At 38.7% G+C, this 13,605-nt stretch overlaps 1 protein-coding gene across 1 annotated transcript in view; it reads right to left on the reverse strand.

Moving 5' to 3' along the window:
- PAWR (pro-apoptotic WT1 regulator) overlaps positions 1-13,605 on the reverse strand; it is a 125,622-nt gene that overhangs the window by 65,090 nt on the left and 46,927 nt on the right. The window contains exon 2 of the mRNA XM_090042598.1: positions 372-500. Coding sequence (XP_089898724.1) covers positions 372-500 — 129 coding nt within the window. The remainder of the gene's footprint in view (positions 1-371; positions 501-13,605) is intronic.

The following is a 13,605-nucleotide window of genomic DNA, read 5'->3' on the forward strand; positions in this document are numbered from 1 at the left end:
GTCTTGTGAACTGATTTTACATCTGCACAGAAGTTAAACCGTTTAATTATAGTTTAGAACTGGTGGCTCTATATGGAAATAACTTATTTAATGACAGATACCAATTGGGAATGTTTAAACATATGTTTCTGTTTAAGGAGCAAGACAAATGCAGTTAGAGCATTTTCATTCAATGAAAGAAAGATGAATATATGACTTTCATTTTAGTAATGTAATGCATACCAGCTTTGATAATATTTGTGACAATTTGCATAACAGACTACTGACAGAGTATGAATTCAAACAGAAGCCAGAAAAAAATAAATTGGCTCCACACTGGCAATACCATCATAGAGACCACATTAATACCTGAACAAATATTAAGTACTCACCTGCAATAGGTATGAACTCCCTGGGTCTGCACTGGCACACTCATTTTGCATTGTATTCTGCAGGGTAATAGAATCTTCCTTCTTACGCTCCTTCTGTCCCGCTTCATCATCATCATATTCATCTAGACTCTGATAAAAAAAACAAACAAACACACTCAATTGTGTATTTTTTTAAAAACTGCATTTGTAAGAAGCCTACAAAAATAAATTGAAACAGACTGGTAAACGTATGTCACTGTGCTGATACGGGAAACTTAACATTCGCATTTGAAAGTAATTTGATTGAATAGGTATGTGGGTCCTAAAATGGTTATTGCTAAAAATAATTTAAATACAAGGAACAAGACTAAGGACTTATTTTTCCTTAATACTACTACAAAAAAGATATTAACATACTAATTATGTTAATTAAGATATGAACACCCCCAATTAACATCAATACCTGGGACACCTGAATACTTAATTGCCCCCACTGGCACTGATGTACAAGACATCGATCATTTCAAACAAACATGCTTGTTGTGGAGGCAGATAGGTGAGAGAGATAGAAGGAAACAAACAGCTGTCACCTGACATCACCAAGACCTAACTTCTTCTTCCTAGAACCGTTTGCCACATCTGCAATCAAACATGTAGGTCTTGGATCAGCTTCCTCCATCATCTACAGATTCACCAATTCCTTCCTTATTTACTGGAAGACTGCCATCTTCATATCAAGAGAATACCACCAATGGTGGTGATTACAAAAAAGCTAGTGAAATTCACTTTTTTTTCAAGCAGCATTGGTATGTCTGTATAAACCCACTAAAGCATAGGTCTGCAGTCTCTGGCCTGTGAACAGGCTGGATCTGGTTCATGGAAGAATGCGGGGGTGAGGAACAAGAAAAGGGGAAAATCAGCAGCATACAGTGGCAGGGGTACCTTCTCTGCCCTGAATTCCTGTTACATGCTGCCAGCCCCATCTCCAGCCTCCAGCAGCCACCCCAACCCTCCCTAGCTCTGTCTTAAGGATCCCCATTACTATAGCCTGTCTCCCCTTGCCGTCAAATTTGCCACTATGCATCACTGATGGCAACAGAAATCAGTGGCATTAAAGTGCCAAGGGTAAGCAAAGACTACAGAAGGGGAAGGGGAACAGAGAGAAAGAGCAGGTGCTGGCACCAAGCCAGGAGCAGGGCACTGTGCATGGGCCATTCTTAAAGGCTATCGACCCTACATTAATGGAAATGAGAGGAAATGTCAAGAAAACAAAACAGAATCAAACCAGCACTATAGGCTTAACTCACTACTGGGCCTTACTTTCAGGCACAGCAGTGTTTGCTAAGATCAGAATGTTATCCTGAACTTTCTGCTTAAATTATTACCTTCCTTGCTTTTGGTCATTTCCTTTGCACTTTTAATATTGTTTTTTAAAGTGTAACTTTGCTTAGGCTCTATTTCTGCTCTGTTATGGCAACTGGGTATTCCTTCTCTGCAAACCTTCATTAGTATGTATTGGGGGCTATTTGTGCCTCCTGTTACCTTTTGTGGCTCGTGTGTAAATAATACAAAGGGCCAGCTGTATCAGATCGGTGTGGCCAGTTGCTTCCATTTCAAAATTGTGGATTGTATAGGCACACACCTGCTGCAAAGCAAAAGTTGTGCAAAGGTTACCAAGGGGTCAGCACTCGCTGTTAACTGTGCAAAGGTCTGAAGTGGAGTGGCACTCAGATCCAAGATGGTATGTGAATGAGGATCAAGAAAGACCCCAGACAAGTGTTACTCCTTGGACTGCAGCTGGACATCGATCCTCAAAGGGAAAATGCCTCTAGGTACAAGTTTGTACACGGGGTCCAAGTATAAATCTGCTACCCACTAATTCCTGAAATAGCTAAAATCCCCGAGCCAACTATCAAGAAGCAGCAATCCTTAACAGTGACTAAGCACTGACTCTGGCACCAGTGAGGAGCAGCAATTAATCTCCGGAAGCAGCAAGCAACAGCATTCCTGAGCAGTGGCAGACTCCAGTGTGGGCCTCCCTACCTGGCTCTTGCCACTTTGGCTGACATGGCTGGTAGAGCCACCCCTGCCCCTATGATATAACCCTGGGTGAGTCTCCCTTCCCAGAACACTATACTAAGTAGTTCTTCCCCTGGATATGTGTGGCTGTGACTGCCATAGTGGGAGTTTCAGCTAATACTTAACAGATGAGGGGGTTTTTTGTGTGCGTTTTTAAAGGCTGTGGGTTGCCCCCTTTAGTAAACCTTAGTATTGCTTATGAGTAGATAAGTTTGTTCACTTTGGAACATCCTGTTTAAATTTATTTTCCCAGGTTTTTGGGGGGAGGCTCAAGTCAAAATGCAAGGTTTATGTAAAATCTCTGAGTTTGAACCCCTATTACTGCCATTCAGTGCCTGGAGGCTGGATTACAAGTGTTCTGTTTTTGTGATAAGAATTATAAACCACATAGGCCAGCAAAGAATTAGAGTAGGTTAAACTAGAGTACTGGGGAAAGAAGGACCTTGTAGCAACCAGTCAAGGATCGGCCTCAAGCTCAGTTTCCAAAAGAGATTAAAAGGAGGGCTAGGACAGTCAGAAAGGTACTCTCTCTACCTGAATGGAGCTTCAGATTGAAAACTGAAAGAAAGAAGAGAAAAAGAGGACTATGTGCACTTGTTGCAAAGGCCAGTAGTATACTAGGTTGTATTACATAAGAACACCACTTAAAAATAAGGGAAGAAATTCTCCTGCTATATTTGGCACTGGCCACCTAAACTACTGTGTCCAGTTTCAGCCCCCATACTTAAAGAAATGTGCAAACAAATTAGAAAGAGTCCAGCAGAGTGACAAAAATTATTAGAGACCTGGAAAACATGACTTAAGGAAAGGCTGGAAGAACTAAGACTAGTCAGGAAAAGAAGAGACTGAGGGAGGATTTGATAACAGAACTTGAATAACTTAAGGGTGGTTATATGAAGGGTGGAGATTGGACTATTTTCTGTGGCCACAGGGAGCAATGGTCTTAAATTGCAGCAAGGAAAAACTATGTTAGATGTCAAAAAGAATGATGGTTAAGCATTGAAACAGGCTACCCAAAGAGGTTGTGAACTGTTTCCTTGGCTCTTTCTAAGAGCAAGTGAGTAGAGCATTTAACTAAGATGACTAGTCAAGGAAAATCTGCCTTGAGCAGGGATGACCTCCTCAGGTCCTTTCCAACCCTACTATTCTAAGATCCTGTATCAGTAAATAAATTTCTTACAGTCTTATAAAACCAGACTTCTACAAAAAAAGAATGACTGCCCTCAGAAAAATTCTCAAATGTGTTTAGTGTCCCATAAGGGATTTTTTTTTGTAGTTAAACGAAAACACACACATATACAAATAAATAAATAAATAAATGTAAATGTTGTCATTAGCCCCCTCAAATATTTTCATATTAAAGTAAAAAAATCTAGAAATCAAAGAAACAACATAAGTTTCAAACTTGCACGGCAATTTCAGATGTACTGCATTTACCTGAATCCAAGATGATGCTGAATTTAAGATGACCTTCCAATAATTTGATTTTGTACATAGAAAATGTATAAATGGTATAGCTTTCCATGTACAGAATTTAATTATTGGAGGGTCATCTTAAATTTGTGTTGCTCCTCCCTGTCAACCTCCCAACTGCTGTAGCAGGGCAAGCAGTGCCAGGGGAAAAGATGGTGGGGGAAGCAGTACAAGGGGAGGCAGTAAAAGACAGGAGATGGGGAGACAGGGGATGAGGCTTGACCCCTACCTTCCCCGTCCCACCCTCCCCACAGCTCCAACACTGTACTCCCTGTGCCTGACCTCCTTTGTCTTCCCTGCAGCCTCTGCTCCCTCTGGCTTCTGACACTTACCTTTGTTCTTGCTCTGGGTTGGACAGGCTCTATCCCCGCTGCAGCCTTGGGCATGGTGCATATGCCTGCTCTAGCCCCAGGCTACAGCAGGAATGGAGCTTGATGGAGCCATAGAAGATGACCTCCTGAGGTCCCTTCCAACCCTAATTTTCTATGATTCTAGTTTGCTCCTTAATGGGTGCATCTACACATGGCTATACAGCACTTGTTACTGCACCTTCCTTTTGGAAGTACTAAAAGACAGTGCAGAAACAACCTGTACTGCTCTGTGCTGGCCACGCAGTTATTTTTGGATGCTACGTCACTGTAGCAATGCATTATAATGGGAGAACAGGTTGTTACGGCGATGTAGTGGCAGCATCACGGTTCTTGTCAATGGACACTACGGTGCCATAGCATCTTTTGTAGATGCACCCTTTATTTCTGAAAGTCAAAGTAAAGTATCTGAACCTTCACTGACCAGGACTGCTTGCTATCCCTGAGGAACCTGATAGACTTACACTTTTGGCATGATTAACATATCAATCATGCCACAAATAGTAACCTGCCACATGTTCATGTAATTAATGGCGCAACAAAATGGAAAAAAAAAATCAGCCACAAAATATCCCATGTTGCATGCTTGTGGTTGGTTTCAATTGTGCCTTAAACTGAACAATGTTAGCTGCATGGAAGGGCTTTAAGCTTACTAGCTGATGTGAAATGGCATGGGGATATCCCCAATCTCCAGTTATCCACAGCCAGGGTCCAAAGCCATGACAGCTGGGGAAAGGGGAGCTTTAGGTGATGACATACTGGGAGCCCATCAGCTGATGGGCAGGCTGACAGTCTGACAGTTTTGAGGTGCAGCCCATACATGGTGGCATGGCAGGACCTGTGATTTTGAGGATCTGGAATAAAAATTAATCACTTCCCAATTGAAGAATAAAATTAACATTTCTCAGAGGCTGAGATACATAAGTTGGTCAGCAACTTTAAAAAACTGAGATGGTCTGGCCCATGCTACAAAAAAAAATATTTTGAAATTTGTCATGAAATACTAGTTGAGAACAATGACATGCAAAAATATATACAATTTTAATAAGTATTTTTAACTGAAGGAAGTTTATAAGTAATTTCAAACAACTATTATTAGTTTTTCTTTCTAGTGCTCACTGCTATGATTGACGTTTTGAGGGTGAAATATTACTTGAACGTAATGCTGTTAATACACAGACTAACGAAAAATCAATCTCTTAGTTTTGAAATGTATGCATGTCTTAATTAGAAGTAATCTAAATTGTAGAGCTAGCTAGTATGTGACGTCAAGTTTAGAAAGGATGCTTTAATTAAAAAGTAATTACTTAAAATTAATTAAAAACTGACAGAATCTTATTCTTGACAGGATTTTGTTAATACCTATTCTTAGACAGCCTTGGTGTTGCAATTATCTGGACCCTTAGGATATTTCAGTTAGCTGGACTGCTGCTTTGCATTCCATTCTTCTCTCAAATGGCCTGCTTTGCTTCATCAACTAGTTTCATGCGATTAAGCACCAAATACAATAATTCTTCTCTGTCAGCAGTATCACAGAAATGAATTTATAGCCAACTGAAGTGTGATTCTGACATCATACAATTTTTTTTAATTGTGTTGGGATTTTCAAATCCTTAAAACATTTTCCATTAAAATGGTTTCTGTTCTGATACAGAAACTATCTGGTGAGACTTTTGTACATCTGATCTTAATATAAAGAGAGTCCACAAAAATTCCTTAGGTTTTCTAGCATTTTAGTAAATGTTTGAAGCTGCAATATAAACATTTCTTCTCTAAACATCTTATGTGGAAAAAATAAGTAGAATAAGTCACTTAGGTGAATACAGAAAACAGCCATGAAAGATACTCCTACATTCCAAATACACCACCAGCTTGCAGTTTAATTGATGTAGTACCAAAATAAAAATCAACATTTTAAATGAATCACAGCACATTTAAACGAAACAGTACACAAACAATTAAAAATGCATCTCTAATGAGGGATTAAATGCCCTGAAGTGGTTCCACTCCAGCCAAAAATGCAAGGGATGTTTCTCAATGAGAAAAGGAAACTACTTCTTGCAGGTTTACCAAGGCGGGGGGGGGGGAAGGGGTACAGGAACCTGTTGCACTCAAGTGGTTTTCACACAGCATGTTAAGGATTGGCAGGGAAGTGACTACGCTGAGAAAAAAGGAGTGGTATTACATACAAAGTAATTCACACAGTGTTTCCCACTAAAATCTAGGAATGTTATTGTAAAAGGGGAACGCTAACAAAGCTACTGGGAATGGCTGACAACAATCTTGTTCTTCAAAAGTTCTGTATTTACAACCTCAAAGTAACCATGAGAACCCAAAGAAGGACGGGGGCTCAAACATCTGAAGGAACATTTAAAAATGCATGAAGTCCACAAGGAAAAATGGAAAATGGGAAGCTGCAGCATCAACAGAACACATGAATACAAACATGGTTTTTTAAATCAAGGGACAGATTTATAACAGGATTTTTTTGGTATCCAGCTTTGAATGACATCTGTACAAAACAATGGGTTGGCAAACAGCAGGTGACCAAGAATACAGCTTTCTGAAGACTACATAGGATAAATTTATTTGTAGTGATTTTCCTTTACTTCTCCAAAAGTCAGCCCAAAGACAAGTTTTAGGGAAGTAAACTTCATAATTCTGGAGGTACCTCCCAGGACTATGTAAGACAAGTATGCCCTGCACAGATCATGTTACTCTGTAAGGAAACTGTTCTGGAAATTATAGGCCATGTTTTGGCTAAATTCTCTTCTGTTTTAAACCTCGACTGAAGAAGAGAATGAAATTCTACAGATCATAGAGTCTTCACTTTGTACTTAGTATATTTCACTATTCCGCATGAATTTTTATGTACTTAGTATATTTCACTATTCCGCATGAATTTTTATCTTAATGTTCTGTAAGGCATTCACTTAAAACACTGCATGGATTTGGTTACCCTGTGGCTCCAAAGATTTATTTTGTCCAAGCAACAACCATTTGCAATATGTATTCCAACCAGCTGGGTGGAAAGAACTGTTGTGTTTGGTTTAATTCCAAAACAAAGTCACTACAAGTGCTCGTGCCAAAATAAAGGATTGATTTGTCTTTATTGGTACAAAAAATGAGATGTTTTTGAATGTGGCTTCTCCTGTTTTAAAGATAAGAAAAATACTAAAACCAAAACCTCTGTTTATTCTTGATGGCAAAGTGGCAAGTATATTTTCCAGGGGTTTTCAAATGACTAACTAGAATGCTTAGACATCATTGTTTTCAATCAGACTACAAAATACCATACAGATCACTAAACACAATTATCTCAAGTCTGATCCAGAAAGTTTGGTGAAACCGAAGCTATTAACTACTTCGTTTCTCAGTCAAATTTGCTATTTGTTTTTGAATTAAGGAGCCTGGTATGCAAAACAAAACAACACGCTATGTAGCATTACTTAAGGGGGTGAAGAAACATCTTTTTTTAAGGGGGAAAGGCAGGGGGTGAGGAAATCACAGTAAAAAACATAACAGCTTTACAAGCTGTCAATATTACACACTGAAGGAGTTAAAAATCACAGTGTGATAACATCTAAAGTCTTTTCAAATTGTAATAAGAATGAAAGTACTCTAGTGAGGTTCAGGGATGCTACTGAGAACCCCATGCCTACAAATAAAAACTGCAGAGAATGATGGCAAAGCTACAGCATGAACAGATAGCTATATTCAGATTTAGCAGATATCTAGAAGCTAAGATACATATTTAAGCAGGGACTACCCAAGAGACCACCTTGGTATATATCCAAACACATTCTACCTTTCCACAACTGGAAAAACTAGTCTTCTTACAACGATGCAGTAAATAAATCTCACCGGAAGCAACACCTCTATCCCATCACATTTCTTCATTTTGACCTCTAGTAACTTATTTTAGGCCTTGATTTTGTGATTTGCTCCATATCCAGAGCTCAAGTCCTTTTAAAATTAAGACTGACAGACTATTACAGTCAAGGAAAACTTCTAGGCTTCTGATTCACATCAGATTACAGGAGGCAGTATCAACTCTTGTGTTCCTGGCAAATAGTTACTATGATAAGAAGTATAAGGTTAAAAATAGCAACTTCATTCATATGCTATGGGAGTAATCTCAGATATACACCTTTTAGGATAAGAATACATATTCCAACATGGAGTCAAACAAAAAGGCTAAGGGTGCTGTTAGTAATCTACACTGCATCTCAAAATGATACTTCATTCTAAAATGAGGCTGGTTTGAATGCTAAAAGGATGAGTCAGTGGTCTAACCAGTAGCAAAACATTTGACTTTGGCTCCTGCTGGGTTCATGAAATTCCCCTGGCTCATGAAATGGGCTCAAGAAATTCTTCTGGCTTTTTTGTATGTTTGTCTTTCAGCCACAGAATATATACCATGAGTATCCCAAAATTTACATAATAAACATTATGCTAAAGCAATAGGTTGAATGTTACAAGAACTGAGATTAGTTCATTTGTATATATCTACTTTGGTTAGTTTATACGGTTCAAATCTACCCTGACTTCAAACCGATGCGACTTAACTATATCTCAAGATATGCAAGAGTCAGGGTCCCATTACATTTTGTTGTTAAAGCCAATGCATGCATCTATGCTATTTTTTCCTAAAACGTCTTCCTGTTCAGGTTCACTAGTGACAGAAGTTAATTGGCAGTAGACTAACCTTGTTTAAAGAAGATTATTTGATGGCATAGTGACTAATACAACAGCAGTCACCAGCTCAGATGTTTGCTACCTTTTTTTTTTTTTACCATTTTGGAAGCTAAAAGGGAAGAATCAATGCTAGGAAATTTAAGGAAAAACACCCTAGTATAAGTTTGGTCCATGCAGATGATGCACTGTCATTTCTAATGCTAAAAGAGAAACTTCAAAAAACCCCACAAACTGCAGAAGATAGGACTTGCTAGAATAGGCACGACAATATTCTATGATAATTTTTTTCGTTCTAATACAATGAGCAAACTCATAGGTTCATATTCCACTACTTCCCTTACAAACATTAGCTTCGTTTGGCTCCTTTAGAACTAAGGAATGGATTAAATGAATGGCTGGCAAAGCTGTGATAGCAGAACGAATGGGTTCCCATATTTCTAAGTGCATGCTCTGTCATGTGCAAACAGACGCAATTTAAATCAGATTGCACTGGAGCCGCATACCAATTTAAAATGTATCTGTTTAAAAAAATGAAAAAAGTAGTATGGTGGTTTCATAGGTTTCTGCTCCCCGCTTTAATGAGCTAACACGGATTCTGATGCAATCCAACTGATCTCATTTAAAAAGTCTATGTTTTATTATATTACAGATGACGGATTGGTTCACATCACAAAGGCTAATGGCTCAAAATGGAATACTAAACAAGCAATGACAATAGACAAGACCTAATAATAAGACTAAAAACTCTGAAAGCTCTCTCTCTATACATAAAAACTTTGAAAGCTCGCTCTCTCTATATATATATATAGGATTGATTTGTCTTTATTGGTACAAAAAATGAGAGAGAGAGAGCTTTCAAAGTTTTTAGTCATCTATATCTATATATTATTATTATTTTTAAATAATGCCCTTATACATGTTAACATCAGAATGTAGGACTGGAGACCACTGAAGCTGGGAGTCCCCAGTCATGGATCCACACACAGGTGGTGATCATGTAAGGGTCACTTCAACCTTGGTATGGGACAGAAGGGCAATTTAGCAGCTGCAATTTTTTGATCATCCTTGACCATGAAGGATTGCCACCAAAAGGCCCTGAACTTCAGTATGGCTAAACAGTGCCTTCTCATTGACATTCTCCCCTAGAGTTGCATTACAGTGAGTTAAGTTGAAACTAGACAGGTTCTGTCCCACAGAATACAAGGAGGAATAATTAATGACAGGACCATGAAGAAACAAAGTGCACAACTACTATAATGCACTCTAGATACATGAACTTGCCATAAACTGGGATTTCAAAATGGGGCACTTAAATGTCTGACTTTCAAACAGGCCAGTGTGATGACAGCTTGTCACGGTGATCTCAGAGCGGTGGGAGATGTAGATAAATATTAATGACAGTATAGGTGTGAAGTAATGCAATGCAGGATAGCAGAGACGATAGCTTAAGTTGTAACTTGTAAGTAACTTGTAAGAAAACTTGATGGATGCAACTCACTGCAGGACATCATTATTTTGCTTCCAAAGCAGATTAATTAAAGAGGATAAAGTTCCAAATAAAGCAAGATAAAATACCAAATAAAGAAAAAGAAACCTTGTTCATGAAACCAAGGAGATTTATGAAGTTGTACCAAAATAAAAGCTTTCCAGTGTACACAAGACTTGTCTTTGTCAGAGAGCAAGGCATTTTTTGTCATCTAGCTATATACAGGGTTAGGGCATTTTGATCCAAAATATCAAAAGCCACTCATTTAATTTTCAGCAATAAAGAATCTGGATTTGTTTGGGCAGCTGCTGTTTTAGGATAAAATTTTTTATCCAGTTTATATATTTGTAGGCCATACACTTAGCTGAAATCCTGCATTACCTTAATGACTGTTGCTACAGAGGAATTTACTTCAATGATCTGAAGCAAAAGGGGCAGCTACATAAAATTTACCCATTTGTAAAATGGGGTAGTGATGTGGACCCTCCTCTGTAAAGTGCTCTGGAATCTACAAGAGTTAGGCAGAATATAGAACAGAAATGTACTTTAACTGATTAAATAAATCAGATAATCTGGAATTATGTTCTCTGCTCTGCATACATACATTATATGAAGAGGTTTATGTATCGTTATTAGCCAGGGCCAACTGCTAACAGCAAAGAACAAACACATGGCTAAAAGTTATCTTTATTTAGTTTTCTATTGTGCCCATGGGGGTTCTAAGGCCCCATTTGCATGTCACGATTACCATGTTAATTGTGGCATAAGTGATAATGGTGCTACATATGCATATATAAAATGACAAATCAGCCATAAAAAAAATTCCACATGTAATGTGAAACAATTTTATGGCTGGTTTGTGTGGCATAATAAACTGGACACGTGGCCAGGCACCTCACTGGGGTCTGGGACTGGCCCCAGTGCAGTCCCCACTGGGCCACAATCAGCTGTGTGGGCATCTGACTTTCAGTTTGCCAATGCAGGTGGAGACCAGGGGTATAGTAATTATCCCAGGCCCCCCACACTGGCAATTATGAAGCAATTTGGATTTAATCCCCTATCCAAAAATCATGCCTCCTTCCATGTATGTGTGGCATGGCAGCACATGCAACTGCTGAAATCAGGGATTAGATCCCATGCCACATTTAAATGAAAGTCTGTCTGCCTGGGGCCTAAATCCAAGCAGCGTACTCTGGTTGCAGAAGAAAGCAGTGAGGCTTAACATGACAATGATTCAGGAGATTAATTCAACTGTGAACCTCACATAGTGGAACATTACGGACTGGTATGACCACCCCTTTATGCTGTTGAAAGCTTTCTCGGTTTTCAAAAGACAGAACAAAGAAGGCTACAAAAGACAGAACAAAGAAGGCTACCAAGAGAAGTTTATGGTTTAGGTAAAATCAGTTGGAGACACACTGATACAGTCACGCTAAAGTCCATTTGGAGAGAGGAAGAATTTCACTTAGGGTTTTGCTACTCATCCTATTAAAATGTGCTTTTAATTTCTCAAACTACAAGCTAAAGCTTGTAATAAAGTCACGTGGAAAACAGAAGGCTGAGTGAGCATCTGAGGGTGAAAAGGAATGTTTTCACAGGCGCAGTTAGTAAATACCACTGGCTCCGGCAGACATTCTTCCTTAAATGGAAACTAACTCTGCCTTAGTTTAAAAAAAAAAAAAATCTCTTGGTACAATAGAAGTGACAAGCCAGCTATTAACCTTTGTAACACCTGCACTAAAAACAAACAAACAAAAAAATCAGTAGAATATTTTAACATATACACAGTTACATTAAAAGTATTTGTTATTTTAGATCGTTTCAAAATCCTTCATTTTCCCCTCATTTTAAGTTTTGGCTCTTGCACAGTTTTGGCAGACAAAGAACCAAAACATCCCTCAAAAAATATAATCACTATAAAAATTAAGGTAAACGTACAACTAGCTATGGGTAACAGGGATACATTGTACAAGACACTAAACAATGTAAGAACAGGAAACTAGTTCAGATAAAAATGAGAACTGAACTTTCCCCTCAAACTGGGGCCAAACTCCATCTGGAAGTCTGAAAGAGAAATAAATAGTAAAAAGTAAAAATGAAGTGATCCTATCTATTTTTCATTTTCACAGGCACCTCTGCAATTCCTTTGACAACTGGGAAATTACTACAATTAAGTTTCCCACCATGATTTTTGCAGACCATTTTAGAGCTAAAACAGCCACAGCTTCACATCCAAATGGCTCGGGGATTCTCTAAGCTAGTGATTCTCAAGCAAGGTGCAGTGGCCACAATGGTAGGTGTGCAAACATGATTCACACGATAAACCCAGAGGAACCCGCAAAGTTAAAAACATTCTGACCTCTTGCTGTCTTTCCGAGTTCTCTGCAGCAGAATTGCTGTATTATTTTTCTGTAGTCAAAAAATGAGGGAAAACTAATAATTGGCATTTTCCAATGGTGCCTTGAGTCTGCCACACTTAAGAACCACTGCTCCAAGCTGATTCTATTTTTGAGCTGGTATCAAGAACCAAAATGTTTCTAGATTAGAGTATTACCTCATGATAAACTGTAAACATCTACTTAATCTAAGGGGGAAAAAAATCTCTTCTTATAGGTAAAAGGTTAACAGCTTCAAATGAGAACGTGATCACGTCTTAAACCTACAGACTTGTTCACAACAGGACTTTTTTTGCTAAAACTGCCCATGTGGCTTTCATTGGTCTGAGCACTAGTTTAAACAGAACTTCTGCAGTTGCTGAGATTTCTGCCACCATACTGTCCAACTCTGAACAAAGCAAACAAAGCCACAATATGGTAATTAAACGTCACCACCTTGTAAACTGGAGCACGCACAACACTGCTTCTTCCCACAGTAACAATGTGAAATTTTAGGAGGAAAAAATCCAACAGAGACAAAACCACAGAGACTAACAGGAATTAAATCCCCCCTAACATTCTGGGGGTTTAAACTTTTTATTTCTGCTTTCAACAACATTTTGGCTGCTTGCAGATGTTTAAAACAAACAAAAAAACTAGTGCTTTGCTTTAAACTCAGGACATTCCTGCACTGAGCCGCGCACATGCTCAGAAGAGGAAGCACCTTAGTTGAACCCAGCATGCCCTACACATCCATATAGACTGGGTACTTTAGT

This window comes from Crocodylus siamensis, chromosome 4 (assembly GCF_052110815.1).
Source record: "Crocodylus siamensis isolate JL-2025a chromosome 4, ASM5211081v1, whole genome shotgun sequence".
NCBI lineage: Eukaryota > Metazoa > Chordata > Crocodylia > Crocodylidae > Crocodylus > Crocodylus siamensis.